Source organism: Panthera tigris, chromosome A1 (assembly GCF_018350195.1).
Source record: "Panthera tigris isolate Pti1 chromosome A1, P.tigris_Pti1_mat1.1, whole genome shotgun sequence".
Taxonomy (NCBI): Eukaryota; Metazoa; Chordata; class Mammalia; order Carnivora; family Felidae; genus Panthera; species Panthera tigris.
Window position 1 is genome coordinate 238,051,995 of NC_056660.1, and position 23,371 is coordinate 238,075,365.

Consider the following 23,371-nt stretch of genomic DNA (forward strand, 5'->3'; position numbering starts at 1 on the left):
CCGGTGACCATCACCTCCCAAACTGCCCACTCCTCAATGTGCCTCCGCTGACCAAACCCTTGCCTCCCACTGGGAGGGCTGGGGCCACATCTGTTTCTGTACCACACACCTGAGTCCATCGGGCCAAACACCTGAGAGCATCTATACCACACACCTGAGAGCGTCTGTACTGCGGACGAGTGCTTCTGTACCACGCACCTGAATTTACCTGTATCACACACGAGTACGTCTGTGCCAAACACGATATCCGCACCATACCTGAGTAGCACACACCTGTGCATCTGTACCATGCACTGTTTGTCTTCCCCACACTATTTGCATTAGCACAACAGCCCTTCCTTGCACCGATGGAAGAGGGGACCCTTACCCATCCTCAATGAGACCTTTTCTTTGTAAAATTCTGCATACCTTTCTTTCCCTTCCCTGAATCGGGGGTACAGAACTCATGACACATTTACAGTTCCCTCTGTGGCTGGGAACAGAGTGAGAGAACAGGCCTCTCGGGGTCTGCTGTCTGGCCTCCATGAAGCTTAAATACCACCTGTGTACTGGGGGCAGGTGCCTCACCAAGGCCAGATCGAGGGGGGTCCAGGTGCAGGGAAGGGGGTGACGTGGGTGGACGGGCAAAGCTCACATGTGGAGCACAGGGGCTCCCATGTGCACAGGACAGAGCACAGTGAGGCTGAGAGACAGCCACACAGGCCACCCTCACTCCGAGCCTGGGGTCTTTGAAGGCCTGGGGCAAGGAAGAAATAAGGCACGTCTTGGAACCATGGTGTGGGGAGGGGAGGCAGGCAGGCAGGCAGCAGAGGTTACCCCATGGCTGGGGAGTGAGGGCATAGGGTTTATTAGCTGGGAGACACGGAGTCCAAGATGTCTACGAGAACCCAGAGAGAGAACACCTGGATGTGTGGGCCATGGGTCTGAAAGCCTCTTGGAGTCAGGAATTTGGGGTCAGAGGACTGAGCTGACTGAAACAGAACCTGGGGTCGTGTGCTGGTGCTACACCATGAGCACGTTGATGTACGGAGAGGCACCCAACATGGAGTGGTAGGAATCCCAAAGCCCCTGCTACCCACCCTGAGCTCACAAGGCCAGTCTATGAGCCCCAGAGATGCTTTAGCCCAACCCCACATATTGTGGTCAGTGGTGTTCTGACCTCTGCATCTGGTGCCACAGATAAACCCAAAAAGGGCCCCCTCTCAACCAACACGAGCCCCCAACATACCCCTGTGGGACACCAACTTCTGATGTCCCAGACCCATTTAAAATCACTACCGCCCATCTGAATGTCTTCACAACCCCCACCCCAAATTCTGGCTTGGGGCAGCACACTTAGAGGGAAGAGGCAGAAAGCAGGCTCCGAGGACTCTGACAGGCGCAGGATGAGGGCCCCCCGGGAATGGCTGTGTGCCGACAGCAGGTGACGTGGGCAACCATCCCAGATGTCTGCAGCCCGCTTTCATGTTCAAAAACCACAGTTAACAGATCCTCAGAGAGCAGGACTGAATCACTGTAAGTGACAGAAACCCACACGCTTCCAGACCAAATTTGGATTTCTATGTCCAAAGAAGTTTTATGAAATTTAAACTAACTCCTGTCACAGAGGACAGTGGTCTCCTTGGATTCCGTTAGCAGAGTCAGGCGGACGCCCCAGAAAGGGTCCTGGACCTCTGGGAGCTCCCACGTGAGTATATCTGAGCCGTCTGGGACGGGGTGCGCATTTGCTTTATTGTTTATGTTGCATATTCAAACAAGTACAATAAACCCTGTTTTAAAAATGTAAGGCACATAAAAGCCTCTGTGCAAGTTCTCTATTATTTTTAAATTCCTATTGGCTAATAAAAGTATTTCCACTATAGAACTGGAGCTATCTAGAAATGCACATGATGAATTTTTTGCATGCAAGACACTTGAAACATTATTATATCTTACCTCATGGCACAACTGAACAGTCTCAAATCAAATGTTTGTATGTGAGTTATAACTATTGTTACATTTGCAAAAATCTTAATCAGCTTATCCACATATGTACAGTCAGGTCCCCAAATGTTAATTATATAAAATCTAAAGAAAGAACAGTATCTGGCTGCATTTGTGTTCCGTTTCTTTAAAGGGTGATTTGGCATTTTTAGTCTTCCTTCCGTAAGTCGTGCTGTTATTTGCACAGGCCAGTGTCATACGATGCTGAAGACCATGGACAGATATTGTTCATATGACACCTGAATCCAGCCGTCCTGATCCGTATCATAACGCCTGAATATATCTGTCAACCTCTGGGGAAGAAACAACAGTCATTTAGATCTCGATATTTTTTAACAGAAGGAACAAAATGTTATTTGGCAAAAAACAAAACAAAAAATTTAGGAACCCAAATTAATCCATGTCTCCAGACGACCCCGACTCTGACAGAGACCAGGGCAGCGAGGCATGGGTAGGTAACCCTGACCACCCTCTCAGGCCTGTCCACCGTAGGGGATGCCGAGGTCAGGTGGGAGCGTGGATACAGGAAGGTGGTTAAGAGATCAAGGGGTGGGTTGCAGGCTATACACGACAGCCCTGGGTCCGGGCCTTGGTTCCCCAAGTGGGCCAGTGGTAAACCTGGGTCCTCCCCCGCTGCTCTATGACCAACCTCGTGGGGGTTACTCAAATGTTCACCTCGGCTCTGGTCACTTGCCATTCAGGACACAGGGAAACCGGCCCTGACTTGAGCCCCTCGCTTACAACCTGCTCCCAACAGATGAAGCCTCAGCCACAGAGCACAGAAGGTAGGTCTCCCTGTACCAGCCTGAGGGTCCCTCGCGCACACCCCACCCAGAAGGCTCCACCTTGGCCTGTTCACAAGCCTGACTCCCCCACAGCAGGTCAGGAGCAGAGGGGAGACCCCGCCCCCCAAAGCAGAGACAATTGCTGTTCCGGATGACAGCCGGACAACCACAAAAGGCCTAAGGAATCGTAAGTGACAAAAGGAAGCAGGCGTAGTACAGTTCCTCAGGACGAGAAAAGGAAACAACACACGGGTTCGTCACGAGAGCAGGCTGGAGCCCGGCCCTCGGGTGCTGCGGCAGATTAAATGGCGGACAATAACAGGGGCCCCTGACACAGTTGACTGTCCACTCGGGTGGTGGCCAGGAGCATCCGAACACGCGTGAGACGCTAATGTGAGACCAACTCCAGTAACACCAGCAGCAGTTAATCCTGGCTTGAAGAACAACTGGAAATCTTTCTTTATACTTTAATTGTATTTTCCCAAGATTTCTACAAATTTTCATGTTCTTTTGTAACGCTAATTTTCAAAAAGGCTTTTTCTTTCTGGAAAAAGGCAGATGGAAGACATTTTTCAGGACTTTTTTCTTGTAGCTTGCCCACCTCTGCCCCATGTTTGAGGTCATGTGGGAAGTGTGGGTGGGAGCAGAAGTCCAGGTCAGCATGGGGCCCAGAGGCAGGGGCTGCAGGAGAGCCTGGCTGGCCTGTCCACAGCCCACAGGAGTGCGGAGGCGCTGGGCGAGCTCCCTGTGGGACTCAGATCACATTACCCCAGCTACTGAAACCCTACACGAAATGACCTTTGCTCAAGAAGAAATAAAAGGATCAGATGTTTACTTATGGGACAGAACCTCAAATGAAAAGTCTAACCCTAGAGCAATTCAGATGCAGAGAATAAGGAGATTTTACATTACACCTTTTTAAGTGTTCAGACGACACTGCAAAAGAAGTGTAACCCAGCCTCACCAAACCCTGAGGCAGAGATGGGGTAAGGCTCTCCCCATTTGAGAGAGCCACAGCTCAAATGTCAGCAGACCCAGCTCTCCAACAAGGCCCTGAACAGGGATGGGGCTTTTCCCTGCCTCATCGGCAAGGAAGTCACGGAGTGCTGCACTTAGCATGCCACAGAAACTTCACTTTTACTGATCTAGAATTCTAATGGGAAAAAAAACCCAGAGAATGTTTCCCAAAATTCCAAATTATATTTAAAAACTCCACAGTGTTGACATTTCTCAGCGGCCTCTAGAGCTGATATGACATAACCCGACCGGAATTCAAACTACAAGGATCAGGGGTGCATGGGTGGCTCAGTCGGTTAAGCGTCAGACTTCGGCTCAGGTCATGATCTCACGGTTCGCGGGTTGGAGCCCAGCGTCCGGTTCTGTACTGACAGCTCGGAGCCTGGATCCTGCTTCGGATTCCTTGTCTCTCTCTCTCTCTCTCTCTCTCTCTCTCTCTCTCTCTCTCTCTCTCTCTCTGCCCCTCCCCTGATGGCGCTCTGTCTTGTCGCTCAAAAATAAATAAAAATGTTAAAATTAAAAAAAAAAATTTATAAGCTACCAGGACTCATTGTCTAGATGCAAGTCCTACCGAAATATGTACAGATAAAACAGTTGCTTTCCATGGCCCAAATCTGTTTCAGAGTAAGGGGTGGGGGGAGTGTTACGGTTATGCAGATATGACATCAAGCTGTCCATCAGCTGCTAACTGCTGAGTCTGAGTGAGGGGCACATGGGCTCATCACACTGTTGTCTCTATTACTTTTTTTTCATTTGTCACAATAAAAACTTTAAAAGCTATCTATGGGTTTATCAGTTCACTGCAGTTTTTAAAAAAAATTTAATGTTTGTTTGTTTATTTTGAGAGAGAGAAAAAGAGCACACGCACAAGTGAGCAAGGGGCAGAGAGGGAGGGAGAGAAGCAGGGCTCACGTGAAGCCGGACTGGAACCCATGAACTGTGAGATCATGACCTGAGCCGGAGTCAGACGCTTAACTGACTGAGCCACCCAGGTGCCCCTAATGCTTGCTTATTTTTGTGAGAAAGAGGGAGACAGAGGATCTGAAGTGGGCTCTGCGTTGACAGCAGAGAGCCCAATGCGAAGCTCGAATTCGCGAGCCGTGAGATCATGACCTGAGCCGGAGTCAGATGCTCCCCGACTGAGCCAGCCAGGCATCCCTGGTCCACTGCATTTCTAAGCCTCAATCTATGTAACCTGGATCCTCACCTAGAGACAGGAGCAGCGGGGACTGTGTGGGCACAGCAGGGCAGACTCGGGCACTCCTGCCCTCGGTCTCTGGAAAGGGTCCTCAACCTCCGCACTAGTTTCTCTCCCAGCTCAAGAAGCAAGGCCATAGGAGGGAAACACCAAGCACGGGGTGAGTGGGTTCCACGGGCTCCACCAGATGCTGGCTGGCAGTGGCCGCAACATGGGAACAAGGCCCGTGTGCTCAGGAGCCAGCTCTTGCCCCTGCAGCTGACCTCACTCAAAAAGGGAGGGCACAGTAAAGATCAAAATGGAAAATTTATCCTCTTCCTCAGAATGAAAACACAACAAAAGTACCAGAGAACACATGTAAATAACCCACTGGATTTGGAAGACATGACCTCATCCGAATGGACTGCTAATACAGCTGAGCCCCCCCCCAAAAAATGTGGGGGTTGGGGGCAACAGGCCCTGGAGCAGTCGAAATCCACATGGAACTCTGATGCCCCAAAACGTTAACCACCAATAGCCTGCTGCTGACCAGACGCCTTACCAGTAACAGCCAATTCACACATACCTTGCGCACGTATTGTGTAAACTAAGCTAGGAAAAGAAAAAGTGATTAGGAAAACCATAAGGAAAATCATTTACAGCCCTACACCGTATTTATCAAAAACAGTCTTGGGGCGCCTGGGCGGCTCAGTCGGTTAAGTGTCCGACTTCAGCCAGGTCACGATCTCGCGGTCCGTGAGTTCGAGCCCCGCGTCGGGCTCTGGGCTGATGGCTCAGAGCCTGGAGCCTGCTTCCGATTCTGTGTCTCCCTCTCTCTCTGCCCCTCCCCCGTTCATGCTCTGTCTCTCTCTGTCTCAAAAATAAATAAAAAACCTTAAAAAAAAAAATTAAAAAAAAAAACAAAAACAGTCTGCAAACGAATGGACCCGCACAGGGTCTCCACAGGGACACAGTGCACTACCAGGCCATACCGCCACCTAACAGAATAACTGCTTCTCCACAGACAAGACAAACTTTTATAAGCTCCAGAAACTGATCTTACTCCATTAAACTGCAAATTCCAGAATGCAGGCACTTCCCTTTTCCTCTGCTTTCACAGACACTCCTGTCCTGCTCCACAGCTCAGCTCACTGTGAGCCTCCACCGAGCCCCAATTACCTGCAAGACGATGCAGCCCTGGATGAAGTCATCAAACGCAATCTGCCCCCGCCCTTGTCTGTCAAACTTGCGAATGAGGATGTCGTGAAACTGGTCAGAGAGCCGGTACCCTTGAAGAGAAAACAGAGAGTGAAGAGAGGGCCAGGAGAGCAGACATCCCCGTCAACACGCACATTCTCCTTCCAAAAGGCCCCACAGCCTCTTACAGCAGCTGATAACAAGTGGCCGAGGCTGGGGGTGGAAACACAAGGCGCAAATGCATTCGCATGCACTCTAGGAACGAAGTCATCATTCTGCGATCCCTCCCATGACTCCCCATCTGCAGTCCTGTGAGTGGCTGACCTGAGGACCACCGCTTCTTCCTGGAAGGGTGAGCGTAACCCGGAGGCCAGAGCTGTCAGGCACAGCAGGTCATTTATGTGCGCTCACTAGTTCACATCAAGTATACTCACCCTACTGTGCTGCACCCCAAAAGTCACCCTGCAGGGCGGCCAAGGCTTCATTCCCTGAATACAGTGAAGTTATCATTTTACAAACGGTAAGTTTCATTTTAGATTTGAAAGATAAAACATCACTGAAAGCTTCCAAGTAAACAAAATGTAAACTTAGGGAAGCAGCAGATTAACTGATAGGTACTCCTATACATCAAGTAGCACAGACATTAGGCAGTAAAAGATTATATGGAGTAAGGCAGCCTCACAAAGTTCATAACAACTTGAGGGCCATCAGATGTTATGACGAAGAGTCACTGATTCCACCTCCAATTTACTGAATAGGTCTTGAAGAGGTCACCAGCAGGGAGGTGGTTTTAAAGACAGAGAGACACAATGGCCATGTGCCTGTGGGATACCCCTCGGGGCCGCTCTAAATGAAGACATCTACTTCCTTCTCTACTAATCCCACTACCTGTGTGCCTCTGGTGTCCTTACTTATTCAGGAGAGAAGATCCAGGGGCCAAAATACTTTTACTGGTTTCGGTCCTGTTGGAATCTTTGCGAGGATATATATACACCTATTATCTGAGTGAATTTCACAGTTAATTACCTGCAAAAGCACTTACTTTTCTCAAAATGATTCAAACATGCACACACATGACAGCACCCTTCCAGAGTGGTCAGCATACTCTATGCGTCTGTGACTTAAATCCAGGGCCCCCCTTCCTTGCCAGTTGATTAGAAAACCGGACCCATGACTTAGAAAACAGAGACAGCAGGTACTGAATGGGAACCACTCCCCCTGACCCCTACGAGTCTCCTCTCTTCACACTTGGCACCTGTGCCTTTGGGCAATAAGAGGTCCAAGCTGGTGAGGGTTGAGCTCATCCAGGGTGTGGACAGCAGACAACGGCCACTGCGGTGCCGCTCTCCGGCCTAGTCACAAACATACAGGCTGGATCTCCACAATCTGTACAGAAAATGGAAGCAACTTCTATCATCCCTGGGACTAACTTCCAATTTCCCTGCTCTTCAATAGTATTGCAGTGAGAACAAAACCAAAGGAAGTCAGACCAGAAAAACGGATGATGAACAAACAAACTATAAAAAGGATGTTTCTATAAGAGGCAAAATTTGGGAGCAGACTGTTCCCTAAGAACTTCCTTCAGTGAAAACCCACACAGTGATAACCCCACCCTCATAAATTAAGAGGAGGTGCCCTGTGGAAATGCAAATCAGAACAATGAGATACCTCACACCTGTTAGAATGGCTGGTATCAAAAAGACTGGAAACAAGAGGTGTTGGCAAGGATGTGGAGAAAGGGGAACCCTCCTGCACCTGTCGCTGGGAATGCAAACTGGTGCGGCTGCTCTAGAAGACAGTATGGAGGTTCCTCCCAAAGTGATAAACAGAACTATCCTATGAGTCAACAATTCCACTACTGGGTATCTACCCAAAGAAAATGAAAACACTAATTCGAAGATATATAAAAATGCCTGTGTTTATTACAGCATTATTTACAGTAGCCAGGATATGAAAGTAGCCTGTGGTCATCGAAAGATGGATAAAGATGTGGTGTGTGCACACGTGCGTGCGCGTGCACACACACACACAAATATTATGCGGCCATAAAAAAGGATGGGACCTTGCCATGTGTCACAGTATGGATGGACCTAGAGGGTATCACGCTCAGAGAAATAAGGCAGAGAAAAACAAATACCAAATGATTTCACTTATATGTGGAATCTAAAAATAAAACAAATGAGCAAACAAAACAGAAACAGACTCATAACTACAGAGAACTGGTAGTGGCCAAAGAGGAGGAGGTGAGGGTGGGTGGGTGACATAGGTGAAGGGGATTAAAAAGCACAAACTTCAGATTATAAAATAAGTGAGTCAGGAAATGAAAAGTATAACATAGGGAACATAGTCAATTGTACTGTCAGAACACTGCGTGGTGACTCAGATCGTGTAATGTACAGTGTTGTCGAATCTCTATGTTGTACACGTGAAACTAACACGACATTGTCTGTCAACTATACTTAAATAAAATGAAAAAAAAAAAAAAAAAAAAAGAGATGCTCTCCATGTGCAGCCCCAGCCTGTGACCCTGGTCAGGACTGGGCCCTTTCAGACCTGACACACTGACCACAGGGCCACACCCTGACCTTAAGAGAATGAAGTTCTCTCCTTAGAACTAACAGGCGCAGGAGGGGTGAGACATCAGAGCTACCCTGAAGACCCCACATCACCTATTCTCAGCAGCCTGGCATGACAGCATACCTTCAGTAACTACTCTCCAGGGGACAGAGACTGCAGCAAGGGACAGGCCCATGTTTACAACCAGCCAATGGCATGAAAAAGGGGTGGGGGCTGCCTGTGGACCTGCTGGGACCCTAACTCACACAAATGGACGGTTAACCTCTAAGGTGGGTCATGGTGCGGATTTCGTGGACGTAGTGCACACGCCCCAGGGAAACGCTGCTGAATGAAGTGTGCTGGGACCACGGCGCACAGGCCCCGTCAGCCTTGGCACACAACAGGGGACAGAGCAAATGCAGCATGAAAATGGTAGCGGCTGGGATGGGTGACGACTGAATGGAGGGTCCTGACACTTGATAACTTTCATAACCTCTTCACCAAAAAACGCTGGGCGGAGGGAGAGGGAGCAGCCCCGTGCCCGCTGCCCTGCCCACAGGGGAGGACCGCCCTGCACGTGAGCAGACTCCCACTGTGGGAGCGGTCAGCTCCCCGCTAGCAGGAGTGTGAGGGCCATGCCCCACACACCTCTTTATTTCCAGGTCTCTGTACCTGGTGCATAGCACATACTAGAAATGGGTTTACAAAAGGGATGTGTGAGCCATCATACCCAGCACGGGGCCTGTGAGGGTGACCCAGTGCCACCAGGACCAGCCTGAGACATCAAGTGGAGCTGACAGAGGTCGGAGGACGCTGTGGGGCTTGCCCCCCACCCCCAGACTCCCTCACACACATGCAGAGCTGAAATGCAGCCCCCCTGTTTGACCAGGGCAAGAGAGCTGGCCTTAGGAGTCAAAACCGAACAGACTTTGGTTCAGTTACTACAGAAAATCTTCCAAAGTGATGACTATGTGAAAAGGAGAATAATGTTCCTTTTCATAGAAGGCATGGATCCAGAGCAGGCTCTCAGAAATCAAGAACCAACCACAGGGAGAAGCTTTTAGAATAACTACAATGCACCACAGAATACTTTTCTCCAGAAAGCGCTCAGAAGTCAGGAAGGAGCCCGGCCCTGCCCAGACCAAGAGGGCCTGCTGGCTCCTTACCGCAAGGAAGCGCCACATGACCTCTGTGACCATGCAGCCATGGCTGCAGATGCCAGGGCCTGATGGGCACTCGGAGGTCAGAGAGGCCAGTGGCACGGCCCACCCTAGCATTCCCACTGTGAGCTCCAAGGACCCACTGGACACCGGCACTGAGTAAAAAGAGGGCTCTGGGCCTGACAACTTTACAAAATGCCATGTTCCCTGACACCTAAGGTCACTTGTCTGGAAGTAATTCACAGGATGCAGGTTCCTCCCAAGCTGTCCTCAGCCCAGCCGGGCCTCCAGCTACCTGCAGCCCCAGGACCACCATCTGTGGACAGCTGCCGGCCACCCCTCCCAGATCTTCCATTCGGCCTGACCTTCTCCCCAACCTATAGGTAGAGCAAAGTCAGAAGCATTCCCAGTCCCAATGCAGCGAACCTGAGGTCAAGTCCTGCCCTAACCCTGACCCACACCCAGTGAGCTGAGAACACAAACGTGCTATGGATTCCCGGGGCCTCTAACTGGATACCACCGGAATTCATAAGGCAACAAACTAAGAGAAAGAGAAAGACAGCCATGAAGTATGTGCCCAAAGGAAAAATGGGGGAAGGACAGAAGTTAATAACACATTAACATAAGAACTAAAAATGTGCTTTGTATTATTAAAACTCAAAATACCTAGAAGTACGTTATACATTATGACAGTATATTATTATAACTTTAACTTAAAAAAATTTTTTTAACATTTATTTATTTTTGAGAGACAGAGGCAGAGCATGATGGGGGAGGGAGGGGGAGGGAGGGGGAGAGAGGGAGGGAGAGGGAGGGAGAGGGAGGGAGAGGGAGGGAGAGGGAGGGAGAGGGAGGGAGAGGGAGGGAGAGGGAGGGAGAGGGAGGGAGGGAGAGGGAGGGAGAGGGAGGGAGAGGGAGGGAGAGGGAAGGAGAGGGAGGGAGAGGGAGGGAGAGGGAGAGAGAGGGAGGGAGAGGGAGGGAGAGGGAGGGAGAGGGAGGGAGAGGGAGAGAGAGGGAGGGAGAGGGAGAGGGAGAGGGAGGGAGAGGGAGAGGGAGAGGGAGAGGGAGAGAGAGAGACACAAAATCTGAAGCAGGCTCCAGGCTCTGAGCTGTAAGCACAGAGCCCGACGTGGGGCTCAAACCCACGAACCGCGAGACCATGACCTGAGCTGAAGTTGGACACTCAACCGACTGAGCCACCCAGGCAACCCATAACAGTATATTATTAAAAAAAAAAAATAGTACATTATAAACAAACTTGCCTAATTTTTTTTCTAGCTGGCATTTATAAGCAGACTTTTAAGCAAAATATAGAAGGGGTTTTGTAATAGGGGCCCAGTGAACAGAGGGCTGAGTGAGACCATCCCAAACACACCAGACTCTGGGTGAGACTCCCACAAGCCCCGGACAAATACCCCATGTCTGCATAGCCCTACACACCAGAAATCCCACCTTCCTCTCAGACCCACACCCCCGCATCAGAGGGCCCACTGACCCACTCTGGAAGGCCGTGCGAACACTCCCAGCAGCACAGCACACTTGAGCCTGCACGCACTTGAGAACGGGCACTTGCACGCCTGCCGACACTGTGTCTGCAGCTTACAGAATCATCTCCGACGAGTGTCTGGATCATCCTGCCACGTGTTGTGATGTATCAAGAAATAGGAGCTGCTCGACATTTTCTCTTCACTTATTCACGTTAAACTGTTTCCAAAGCTGCCTCATTCTCAATGTGAGTGAGACATCACTACATTTCACAAGTGAGAAATGATTGTATAGCCCTTATCTCATTTTGGATGCGAAAAAAACCCACATAAAAGTCTTCAGGTCAAATATAAGCCTTCGTGATATAAAAAGTATCAAAGTATAAATCTGTATGCCAAAAAAAGTCATAGTTAAAAAAATCAGTAAAATGAACCAAGTAAAAAAACATTAATGGCACCTAGGTTCCAAAATGAAACATGCTACACAATCAAGATAAGTGAATTACCAAAACCTGAGAGGGCTTGCTTGAGCTCGTTCTTGTCAATCATCCCAGAGTTGTCCCTGTCATAGGTGCGGAAGACGTTCTGCCAGTCTGTGATGTACTTCCAGACGCCAGTGAACTCGCTGAAGTTCACGCCAGCCTTGTTCTCTCGGTCGAACATAGCTGAGACAGAAAGGAGCGTGAGTGGTGTGCAGCAGCTGGCATCTCGTCGGTCATCGGCAAGCAGCTCGACCACAGCACAGCCACGGCCACACCCGCCTCGGGGTCAGGCCGGTGCTCGGCCAGCAGGTGCCCACGGCCAAGAAATGCTCACTCGTTGACTGGGAGGGCCAGACCACCTCTGCCGGCTGGCTCTCCGGCCACAGCCCCTAAGCCGCGTTAGACAGACGTGAGGCACACGGTAAAGAGGGAAGGGCAAGAAAACACGGGCAGAGCCACAACACAAATAACGCTTCACAGCGAAGCAGGCTACAAAGACACGGCACCTGGTGGATACTCTCACTTAGCCAGGAAGAAAGCAAAGTGCAGACCGAAGGAGCCCCTCCACTCTCTCAGTTCCCAGACCTGGGCCCAACTCCGGGCACCGCCACTTCCATTCTCCCAGAGGACCTACGCCCACCAGCGCAGGCCCACCCCAGTGACAAGAAGACTCTATTGGCTTCAGGTTTTTTCTCTTAGGAAGACTTTTCATTAAAAAAAAAAAAAAACAAAAAAAAAACCCAGCCCAATTCCGGGTCCAAATATGAAAGAACCTACAACTACATCTCCATGCAATTGCAAAATGGCTAAAAATATATATATGAACTCAGTCTGAACTACTGCTGAGAAAATGACAAATCATTTGGTTTCTTTTCAGGAAGAGACGCTAAGGGAAGATTGAAACATGAGCGCTCTCGGCTGCTCAGAAGTACACTATAATTCAGTGAAAGCGCACAGAATGAAAACTCAGGTCAAAAACTGAGTATCGGGTGTTTCCGCCAGTCAACAATCGTGCCAGATACGGACGGTGTGTGAAGCGCGCCGGTCCTGTAGGTACTTGAACTCTTCAGAACCAGGATGTGAAAGGACACGTCAGACAATGAGCTCAAGTGCTCAGCCGGGACGGCAGGATGAAGCAGGACAGGTGCCTGCCTGCACAGGCGGGACAATAGCACCTTTACTTACATATGATTGACCTGACAGTCACTGGATTAAATGGAGTCCACGTGCCTGAAAATAAGCGACAGGAATTACAGTCAGACACCAGCAAGCTCTAGGTTTCGAATCTGTACCATCTGAACCTAACAAAAGTAACTTGGGGGTCACGGGAAGACCCTGGCACCACACTGCTCAGCAGGGACACTGTCCCCAGGGGACATTTCTGGTTGCCATGACCACGGGGGGCTGTAAGCACGTCATGGTTGGGGTCCCATCCCACACTGTGCAGGAGTCCCTTGGCCCCAACAGACTAACATGCCAAGCTGTTTATAATGACGTGAAGCTGGGTACTTTACCGTGTAAACAAGATACGGCTTTAGAGTATTTTAATATACACTCAGTTTTCCAGGCGTTCAGCCACCAGGTAAGTTGAGAGGTATACTGAAAAACATACCATACAACCATGCCTTAAAGTCTTCTCCTAAGATTACAGTCTGCGCGGTATTTTCCTCGCGAGTGTGAAAAAGCAGACTATGGCACCCTAGGGTCCACTTCCGTATAGTAGTGGGGATATTACCAAATATTTGTCATAAAGAGACTGCTGAATCTGACAGAACCGTTTATCAACTGATAATGAAATGTTCACTAGATACCTTTACGCCCCCAAATCTGTTTTCAGAGTGATTTACACCATTACCAATTTTTACACTAACTAAAAACAAGGAAAAAAAGTGTTTTTAATGTGGAGGGAAAGCAGGGTCTCTCCCTACACCCCACTTGCATGGAATCACCTCATATTTCCCTCTCTGTATAAAACTCCGTGTTTCTCACAGAGACCCACCCCCTGACCTCGCATCGTGACCTTTCGCTCGGAACTATGGTCCCAAAGGGAACCGTCCTCCACGCTGGGCTTTCCCGCTGCGGCTCCCAAAGGCTGTGCCTGCTCACCTCGGGGCTCACGCACGCGCTTCTCCAGACCCGAGGTGTGCCTCCCAACACACGCACATCCTTCACCTTCACCTCTCCTTTAAGCCACGGGAAAACGCGTCCTCAGCACAGCCTTCCCTGAGCGCCCCACGTCCCTCCCCGCAGCCCCTAAGCTAAATCTGTCAGCTCTATCAGCGCAGGTTCGAGCTCCCCCTTGGGAACAAGTGCCACCGTAATTACTCGGTGAAGGCTGCTCTTCCCCTGAAGGCAGGGGCACACCTGTCCCTGTGCCTGGCACATCGGGGTTGGAGAAGCATCTTCTGCAGGCTTCACAGACGTTCGTGGGTGGGGGGGGGGGGGGGGCAGAGCCGGCAGAAGACTGTATACGAAGCTATTAGGGCACGTTATTGAAAACCCGTATCATGAAACTATGTTACAGAGAACGCAACAGAAAAGAAAGTTCTAAAGACAGAGAGTGTCACTTCCTCACCTCATTTGTTTTTCCCTCCCTCCCAGCTAGCTGCTGCAGGCAGCGACCTGCTGTGTCCACAGGAGACAGCCCACCACGGACTAGAAGCCCTAGGAACCTAATGCACCTACTGAAGCCTTTTCCGATTCACTTTTCCTTTGTCTTCCCTTCACCTCTGCTACAGGCCGATGCGCTCTCAATCTGTGAAGGTGAGGGCGGCCCCCGCAGGCCATCCTGACTGTGAGCAGAAGCCTCACAAGCCATCTCGCAAATGACTCGGCCAAACGAGTTTGAAACAAAAGCAACACAAGTGCAACAGCTGAGTAGTGTGCAAACGTGAGCACCTGTTGTGGTGAAAGCCAGGAGCCACCTGGAAAGGCACAGGTGGGGTGCCCAGGGAAGGCGCATCCCTGAGGTGGCCCGTGGGGACTGGCAGCCATGCTGGAGGATTCTGCGGATGGCAGGGGTCCCAGGCTCCGGAGAGCAACCGGTCACCATGCGCCGAGTCAAGGACGGAGACCCACAGGTTTCCTGCGGGGCTATCGCGCAAGGGGAAGGCGGAGGAGGCAACCTCTTGGTACCCCTGCTCATCCTTCTCGGTACCCAAACGGGGCCCGACTCTGCACAGAATCCAAGGGGTAACGACAGCCAACAGTTAGGTCTTGTGGCCTGGTTCTCAGACTAAACATAAAAAGCTCAGCAACCCACAATGAAACTGCAACATGCACACATTTAATATCTCAGCTGTGTTAAGCACTAAATGCACCTGAGCGTCAGCCTGAAACTCTTAAGTGGTTTATAAAACAGTTTTCTGTAAGAAAATACAACGCAAATAATCAATTTAACACACTCACTAAAAACAGGGGGTACATTATAAAGGTAGACTTTTTTCACAAGCCCTACAACTCCATAACCCTCTAGCCCAGGTTTCAGGGCCACCTACGATTTCAAACACTCCCATCTGCTTCTCCCAGACAGCAGCATGTTTGAATGTCAGAACCAGTCATCTTGCAAAAGCTTGCCTGTTGGACTTTTACCTAGACTTCTAGGTGTCCTGCCTCAATTTCATCTTAAAGAACTAAAGAATACAGAAATGTCATTTCCCACGTAAATTTAATACACTTTTGTCACCTATAACTTGGGAGCAGGGCTGAAGCCTTAAGAAGCCACCCTAAGCAAATGACAATGGCCCAAAGAACCATCCATGGTTGTAGAGACAGCCCCCATCAGGATGCCTTACCATTTCTCCACTTAACTCCCAAGCACACAAATTCTGTCAAGGACCTGCATCTGCCTCCATTTTCCAAGGGGGAAAAAACCCATTCTGCTCTGGTAATATATTGTCTTTTCACTCTCTCCGAAGAGTTTTCCTTATTGAAATTATGTCCCGTTAACCACAAGCTTAAACTTTGGCTTTAGGGAGTGGTTGGGGTTAGGAGTTCACAACATCCAGCATTTGCACAATCGAGACACTTAACTACTTGAAATCTCTAGGGGCAACAACAGCAGCAGAATGAGACTTTTCTACATCATCACTGGTGATCTCTTTCCACTTTATTGCATCAGACCTAGAACTCCCAGCCTTCCTGGCCTTTTCTGCCAGAGAGGAGCTACAGATGAGGAGGTATAAGCAAATCCTGCAGGGACGGGCACACAGCACAGGCACCCAATGCACACCATCAGCAGAACTTCGGTGTCTCTTCAGGTTCAGCACAGTCCCAGACTTCGCCAGTGCTGGAATGACAACTTCAAATAGCACAGTCAGAAACATGACCTTTCTGAAATACTGATCAACAGCACTGATCTGATAAATGCCACAGCTGGAAACTGGTTCTATGAAAGTCTGGGTCAAATTACTACAGCATTTACATTAATGAAAATTAAAAACAATCTAAGTGACTACTAGTGAAACACTGTAAACTCAGTCCCAGAAGACACACGGTCTCCCAGTTCTACAGCAGACAGATGCAGGATCTGGTGCAGAGGGGCTTGGCTCCAGGGGGAAAAGGATCTAAACTTCCAGTCATCCTATTTTTACATCCAAAGAAACTGGGGCCAGAAGTGCAATGTGCTCAAGGTCACGGAGAAACTTGTCGGCAAAGCCAGGTCCATCGAACCCCGACTTTATTTTGTTTCTATCTGCAACTTTGGCGGGGTGCATCTCTGGGAAGAGCAGACACGACAGGCTGTGCTGGAGTTGCCAAGACCACCCTCAGGCTCCACGACTCACTAGGACTCCAACACTCAGGCAGTTCGTTACAATGAAAGGCCAGAGTAAAATCAGCAGAGCAGAGAAAGGCACTAGGAGAATTCCGGTGGAGACCCGTGCAGCGCCCAGAGGGACCCCCTCATGGAGCCACACAGGACGTCCTCACTCCTCCAGCTAGGAGTCTTGAGGACAGAGGCGAAGTACTGTCAGCTAGGGAACTCCCCAGTCTACAACCCAGGGTTTCTCTTGGGGAGGCAGGCATGGACGCTCCAGAGACCCAGAGGGAAAGCAGGTGTTTGCCATAAATCGTACTGTTGGGATCAACTATATAGGCCAACAGGTACCACACAGCTCAGGGCCCTCAGTGGGCCAAACACCCTTCTCAGTCAGAATATCCCAGGAGGCAGCCGGCCATGAAAATCCTTCCTGGGAAGGAGCAGGCTCAGAGCAACCCAACTCAGCAACTGCGGAGTCAGCCCTTCTCCGCACACAGGCGGATGGAAGCTGAGGGTAAACCTCTAAGTGTCCCTGCTGCATTACCAGCAGCAAACACCCTTACCCACCAAACTGGGACTGTCAGGGCAGGAGCAGTGATGGGACCAGAAGCACTGGTGTGCAGGGAACAGTCTGCTTATATGGTCTGATTTCTCTCATTTCTTCCATTTTTTTTTTTTTTTAGTATTTATTTACTAGAGAGAGAGAGAGAGAGAGAGAGAGAGAGAGAGAGAGAGAGAGAGGAACAGGCAGAGACAGAGTACAACCAGGGGAGGGGCAGAGAGAGAGGGAGAGAGGAAGACACAGAATCCAAAGCAGGCTCCAGGCTCTGAGATGTCAGCTCAGAGCCCGATACAGGGCTCAAACTCACGGATTGTGAGACCATGACCTGAGCCAAAGTCGGATGCTTAACTGACTGAGCCAGTCAGGTGCCTCTCTTCTTTATTTTTTTTAAGTTTATTTATTTGAGAAAGAGAGAGAGACAGTGTGAGTATGAGAGAGAGAGAGAGAGAGAGAGAGAGAGAGAGAGAGAGAGAGAGAGGAGAATCCCAAGTAGATGCCACAGTGTCAGCCCAGAGCCCGATGTGGGGCTCAAACTCACAAACCGTGGGATCATGACCTGAGCTGAAATCAAGAGTTGGTCATTCAACCAAGTGAGCCACCCAGGTGCCCCCCCCCCCATTTCTTCTTAATATGGGATCCTCAAGAAAGCCAGAACTCTATTTTGATTAAAAAAAAAAGAATATATGAATTATTATTTTTTTAAAGTGCAGCTAAAAAAGTCTCCACAAAATACCTATCTAGGTTAAGACAAACCTGCAGAACTACAAAAAAGAGGCTTAAGCAAAATAAAATTCCCATAATTCCAAGAAATAATGTGCAAATTAGGAAAAAAAAAGGTACTAAACTCAAGATAGTTTATGAGATGTTATTTCAAAATGAAGGCAAGGGAACAGTCGTCTTCTGTCTTTCTTCATACCTGTTAACCACAAACCTTCCTGAGAGCAGCCAATTTTAGAAACTTTCCTATGGAAACAAGTCTTATAAAGGAGTCAGTGTATGGGACCCACAAGTACTTCTTCAGGATGGCTTCAACTGGATATTAGCAGAGAGCACACAGGCACAGATTTAATTAAAGTGAGAAATCATACAAGTTTGTATCTTCAGTATTTCTAACCAGTAATAGACCAAGTAAACCAACTTCCTGAAATAGCCTACTATTCCGGTTCTAATATGAAGACAGAACCCCAATACTGGGAGAGCAATCAGAAGTCAAATTTCAACTGCATCAGCTCCAGGAAGTCGGGGGGCGGTGGGGGGGGGGGGAACAGGATGGACACAGGCCCGTCCAGTGAGCAGTGCCTGGGCACACAGAGCAGCTCCACAGAGGAGGGAGCCCAGTCTGGCCTTCCTTCGAGAAGTGGACAGTCTAGTGGCCAGAGACAGCTACGACAATGATCGTGTAGAATACAGAGAATGGAGAGCAGGGAGCGTCCAAGAAAAAGCAGCGATGCTGAGGGGGCTCAAAGGCAGACAGGGGTCTGAAACACAGGATGCACACAGCTTCCCCTCATGTTGACGAAGGGCAGGTGCTCTAGGCAGGAGTACAGGACCCACGGCAAGCGGTGGACACTCTCCTGGAGACAAATGGGAAGATACCAGGGCTCACGGTGCTGTGACACCTAGCTGTGAAGTACACCCACAGCACAACATGAGCACGGGCACCGAGGGGTGCCAGCAACACACATCTGGGTTTAAATCCTGTGCTACAGCTCAAAAGCCACAACGGGTAACTCCGCAAGCGATAGGATACCACCTACTCTGTGAATGTGCATCATACATAACCTGCCTTACTGCAGAAAGAACTTAAATGTACGCAGATATCCACAGTAGAGCAGAATGAAGTAAATTTTAATCATACTGGATGGGAGGAGAAAGTAGGAGGATAAGAAAGGGTTCTAAGACTAGATCAGTAAAATCCCCCTCTTAAAATTCTAAATTCATGCTACTGACCAGCCACCAATTTAAACTTTTTCACAGCTAATTTGAAGAGGCAAATCTAACTGGTTGAAAGATTCAGGGTTAATAAAATGCAAACAAAGCAAGACAGAACAGCCACCAAACGTGCTTGGAACACCAGAGGCACCGTCCCCGCTAGGGAGAAGGGAGCCGGCCATTTGCCTGGCAGTCACCCCGCAGAGAGCATGCCTCTGTCAAGGTGAACGGGGAGGCCAGTTTTTACAGGTCTTGAACAAGAGCTGAGGCAATCCCACAGGGCAACTCAATAAAAGGGCCTCCACAGGGCCACCGAGACAGTCCCGACAGATACTAGGTTAGAGCAGGTGTTGATTTCAAAGGGTCTCAGCAATGGTGAACCCAACATCCTCTAGACAACTGTGAAAATTCATTCTCTTTTAAACAGGCTCCTGGTAGATATTTAGTAGGAGCTGAGTTCAAGATTATGCTCTAACAGAGTAAAGACCCATATTCTTTAACAACCAGCTGAACTAGGGGCATTACTACACCCTCTAGTGAAAATACAGAAGCCTAACCCTATAGGTCAGATTAGGTCCCACCACCATGCCCCGGGGGCTCAAACAACAATGCTCATGTGAAATCAGGTTTGTTAAATGCTGGCACAGTGCCTACAAACAGTGGCTGCCCCTCATGCGGCACCTGAGCTGGCTGCCTGGCCTGGCTGGTGACAATACTCCTCTTCCACTCAGCCAACAACGCAGTCCCCCTGCTATGTGTCAGGCACTGCACCAAGCGCTCTGCGCGCACTTCCTCTACCGACCCTCCCAGGAGGGTCAAGTCCTTGCCCGAAGTCGTATTCCTAGAACGGAGAGAGCCAGGATCTGAACTCAGACAGGAGCCCCCAGGTGGACACTGTCATGCTAATGAGGTCAGAGTGTGACCATCACTCTTGAGGGGCAGGTTTCACAGAGATCCCAAACCTGGGCAGCACCCTCAAAACTTCAAGCAAATGGACAAAAAGAGTTGGTCCTCACTTACTGGAAAAGAACTCAGAAGGAATGCCTCTGAAGCATGACCTCTGAGCGTGCTTTCTGGAGTGGCCACCCTCTGGAACCTCTGACCACATTTAACAGAATGTGAAGACATACGTTTTGGTGAACACTTAGAAAGTTTTAAGCCAGATTTGCCAGGTCATAGCCTGCTGGATTCCAGCTGTTTCTGACATGTTCTAGTAACCTTATCTTCTACTCCTCCAAGTGTAACCAAGTACTGGAGACACAAAAATTGAAAAGAGATTAGTAATGATAAGCGAGGAATCAAGAAGGCACAATTGTCAAATGAGAGTAACGAAATTTCTTTTTTTTTTTATGTCCGTTTTTATTTTTGAGAGAGAGAGAAAGAAAGAGCAGGGGAGGGACAGAGAGAGAGGGAGACACAGAATCTGAAGCAAGCTCCAGGCTCCCAGCTGTCAGCACAGACCCCAACATGAGGCTCGAACCCATGAAACCTGAGATCATGACCTGAGCCAAAGTGGGACGACACTCAACCGACTGAGCCACCCGGGTGCCCCATAAAGAAATTTCTTAATTTTGTAAACACAACTATATAGGATTTTAAGAGACAAAACAGATGAACATAAGGGAAGGGAAACAAAAATAATATCAAAACAGAGAGGGGGACAAAACAGAAGAGACTCATAAATATGGAGAACAAACTGAGGGTTACTAGAGGGGTTGTGGGAGGGGGGGATGGGCTAAATGGGTAAGGGGCACTAAGGAATCTCCTCCTGAAATCACTGTTGCACTATATGCTAACTACCTTGGATGTAAATTTAAAAAAAATTAAAAATAAAATTTAAGAAAAATTTCGTAAACTCAACAACATAAATACATGTGAAGTTATACACCAATATCTGTGGCCCACATATGTTAAATACTGGGGGGAAAAAAGTCAGTGGTATGTACCGTTCTTTAAACGTATTAATCTGTAAATACAAACCCTGCACTTCATGTAAATCACGAGGCAATAAACCACACTAAATGCCTGGTATGTACCCACAATGAGGGCACGTATTCTCCTTTAGCCCGATATCCAGCACTGCGAGGTGGTGGCGGCATCCTTACTTTTTCTAGAACATCAAACTGGTTCCTACTAATAAAAATGAATCTTGGGGCACCTGGGTGGCTCAGTTGGTTAAGCACCGACTTGATTTCAGCTAGGTCATGATCTCACAGTTCGTGGGTTCGAGCCCCTAATTGGGCTCTATGCTGACAGTGTGGCGCCTACTTGGGATTCTGTCTCTCTGACTCTCCCCCACTCTCTCACACGCATGCACGTGCGCTCTCTCTCAAAATAAACTTAAAAAAAAAAAAGAGTCTTCCAACATCTTAGAATCGATCCCTTTCTACCTTAAATGGCACACCTCTGGAAAGACAAGCTACAAATCTAAGAATCAGAAAAGTCAGTGGCATCTGAGGGATTTTTTTAAAAGGCAAAAGAGCCAGGTAGTTAATAAAATAAAAGGTCTCAAACAGTACTTCTGTGGATTAATCAGGCTGAAACTGGCAAGAAGAGAACTCCATGGAGAGCCCCCAACACACTGCCATGTAACAGCTATGGTCCTTTATCCCTGTCTGAATGCCTAGTATTCTCCCACTGATAAGACCATCTTCCCATAATCCACCTGCCAGAGCCACATCCCCAACATCCCAGTCACTTCCCCATGGTGCCCTTGGCACCTTGATGATCCTCTCCCAAGGGGTCAAAGAGATACAGTCACGAAAGGAATCAGTGATCTTCGATGTACCTGAAGCATATTAGCCCTACAAAGCTAAACTTCCTATCCTTCCCTAAAACCTACACCCTATCCTCCACTTCTCAAGTGCCTCCCTGCGCCTGTCCATGCAGGGGCTGGAACAGCTCGGCAAGGTCCTTGGCGCAGGATACCCACTGGCAAAATAAATCAGAAGCACCTCCACCACATGCCAGTAACAGTAATTAGGCCTTCATAACTCCTCTGTACTTGGGAAAAGAAGTTATTTACTACAGGTGGGTCAGGCTCAAAGTTCAGCAGAAGTCCTGACGACTAGGTCCCACTCACCGTTGGAGAGTGCTTGCTGAAGCTCGTTGTCCGATATCACCCCGCTCCTGTCTTTATCAACCCTACAAAATCAAGACCAGTTAAGCTGGTGAATAAAAGAGCAGGACAAGCAAAACATGTCAAGCATAAACACTTCATTCCTCTGCCGAGCCTACGTCAACTCTCACTCTCGAATCCGCATGGGAACAAGGTTCTCCCAAAGAGATGGCTCCTTTTGCCTTGTCAAGCCTTTCTCCTTTTCTTTCCCTTGGACAGTCTGAATTCTCTCCTTTTCATAAACAGCAAAAAGACTGCCTCAGACGTCCTTCCGTGACCATTGGTCACTCATTCACTCTGAAGGGCAACCCGGGGACAGAATATGCTGCAGTGCCAGTCTCCAGCTTCTTTCCCAGCTGCTGGACGGTAACAGCGCTGGAGCAGTCTGTGTTTCTGTTTACCTTAAACAAGCATCCCCGAAGACCCTCCCGGAGCAGCAATCCCCTGAGCTGTAGGCTCAGGGGTGGGGGCCGCGATCCCCTGGACACCTGCAACGGGCTTCGCAACCTCGACAGGGGCCTGGGGAAAGGGGGGGTTTCCGGCACGAGGTCGGGGCCAGACCTAAGGGAACCAGGAAGGAGGAGGCCAGAGGCCGAAGGGAAGCAGGAAGGAGGCCAAGGGGGAGGCCGGAGGGAGCCAAGAAGGGAGTCAGGGTGACGGGAGACCAAAGGGAAGCAGGAGGGAGGCCGAGGGGAAGACCAGAGGGAGCCAGTAAAGAGGCTGGGGAGAGGCGTGGGGGGGGGGGAGGGAGTTGGGGGGTGGGAGGCCGGAAGGAGCCAGGAAGAGCCGTAGGGGGGGGGGGGAGAAGGCCGGAAGGAGCCAGGAAAAGGCGTGGGGGGGGGGAGGGGAGGCCGGAAGGAGCCAGGAAGAGGCATTGTGGGGGGGGGGGGGGAGCCAGGAAGGAGGCCGGGAGGTGGGTGGCCAAGGAGAACGTAGGGGAGACCGGTGGAGCCTCGTGAGTGCCTGGGTGGCGCCGGGCCTCACCTCTGGAAAACGTTCCACAGGAAGCTCTGGTCTGGCAGCGCCGCGCCTCCAGCAGGGCCGGCCCCGGGGCCCGGGCGGTACGGGTAGGCGGCCATGGGCCCAGACGCACTGCCGGGCCGAGGCTGCAGGCGGGGGCTGGGGGCTGGAGGCTGGAGGCTGGAGGCCGCTCCACTTC

At 49.7% G+C, this 23,371-nt stretch overlaps 1 protein-coding gene across 6 annotated transcripts; it reads right to left on the reverse strand.

The window, feature by feature from the left end:
- Positions 1 to 1,710: 1,710 nt before the first annotated feature.
- Positions 1,711 to 23,371, reverse strand: PDCD6 (programmed cell death 6). 6 transcript variants are annotated; one of them, XM_042998252.1, is made up of 6 exons: positions 23,197 to 23,371; positions 22,177 to 22,238; positions 13,027 to 13,071; positions 11,872 to 12,024; positions 6,142 to 6,251; positions 1,711 to 2,276 (listed from the first exon to the last, which is right to left on the reverse strand). In XM_042998252.1, exons 1-6 carry the CDS (start codon positions 23,289 to 23,291, stop codon positions 2,178 to 2,180), a joined length of 564 nt encoding a protein of 187 aa, XP_042854186.1. In that variant the 5' UTR covers positions 23,292 to 23,371; the 3' UTR covers positions 1,711 to 2,177. The 6 variants fall into 6 exon arrangements, with proteins under 6 accessions (XP_042854186.1, XP_042854185.1, XP_007087341.1 ...); XM_042998251.1 differs by having other exon boundaries at positions 11,866 to 12,024; XM_007087279.3 differs by lacking the exon at positions 23,197 to 23,371 and adding an exon at positions 22,614 to 22,942 and having other exon boundaries at positions 11,866 to 12,024.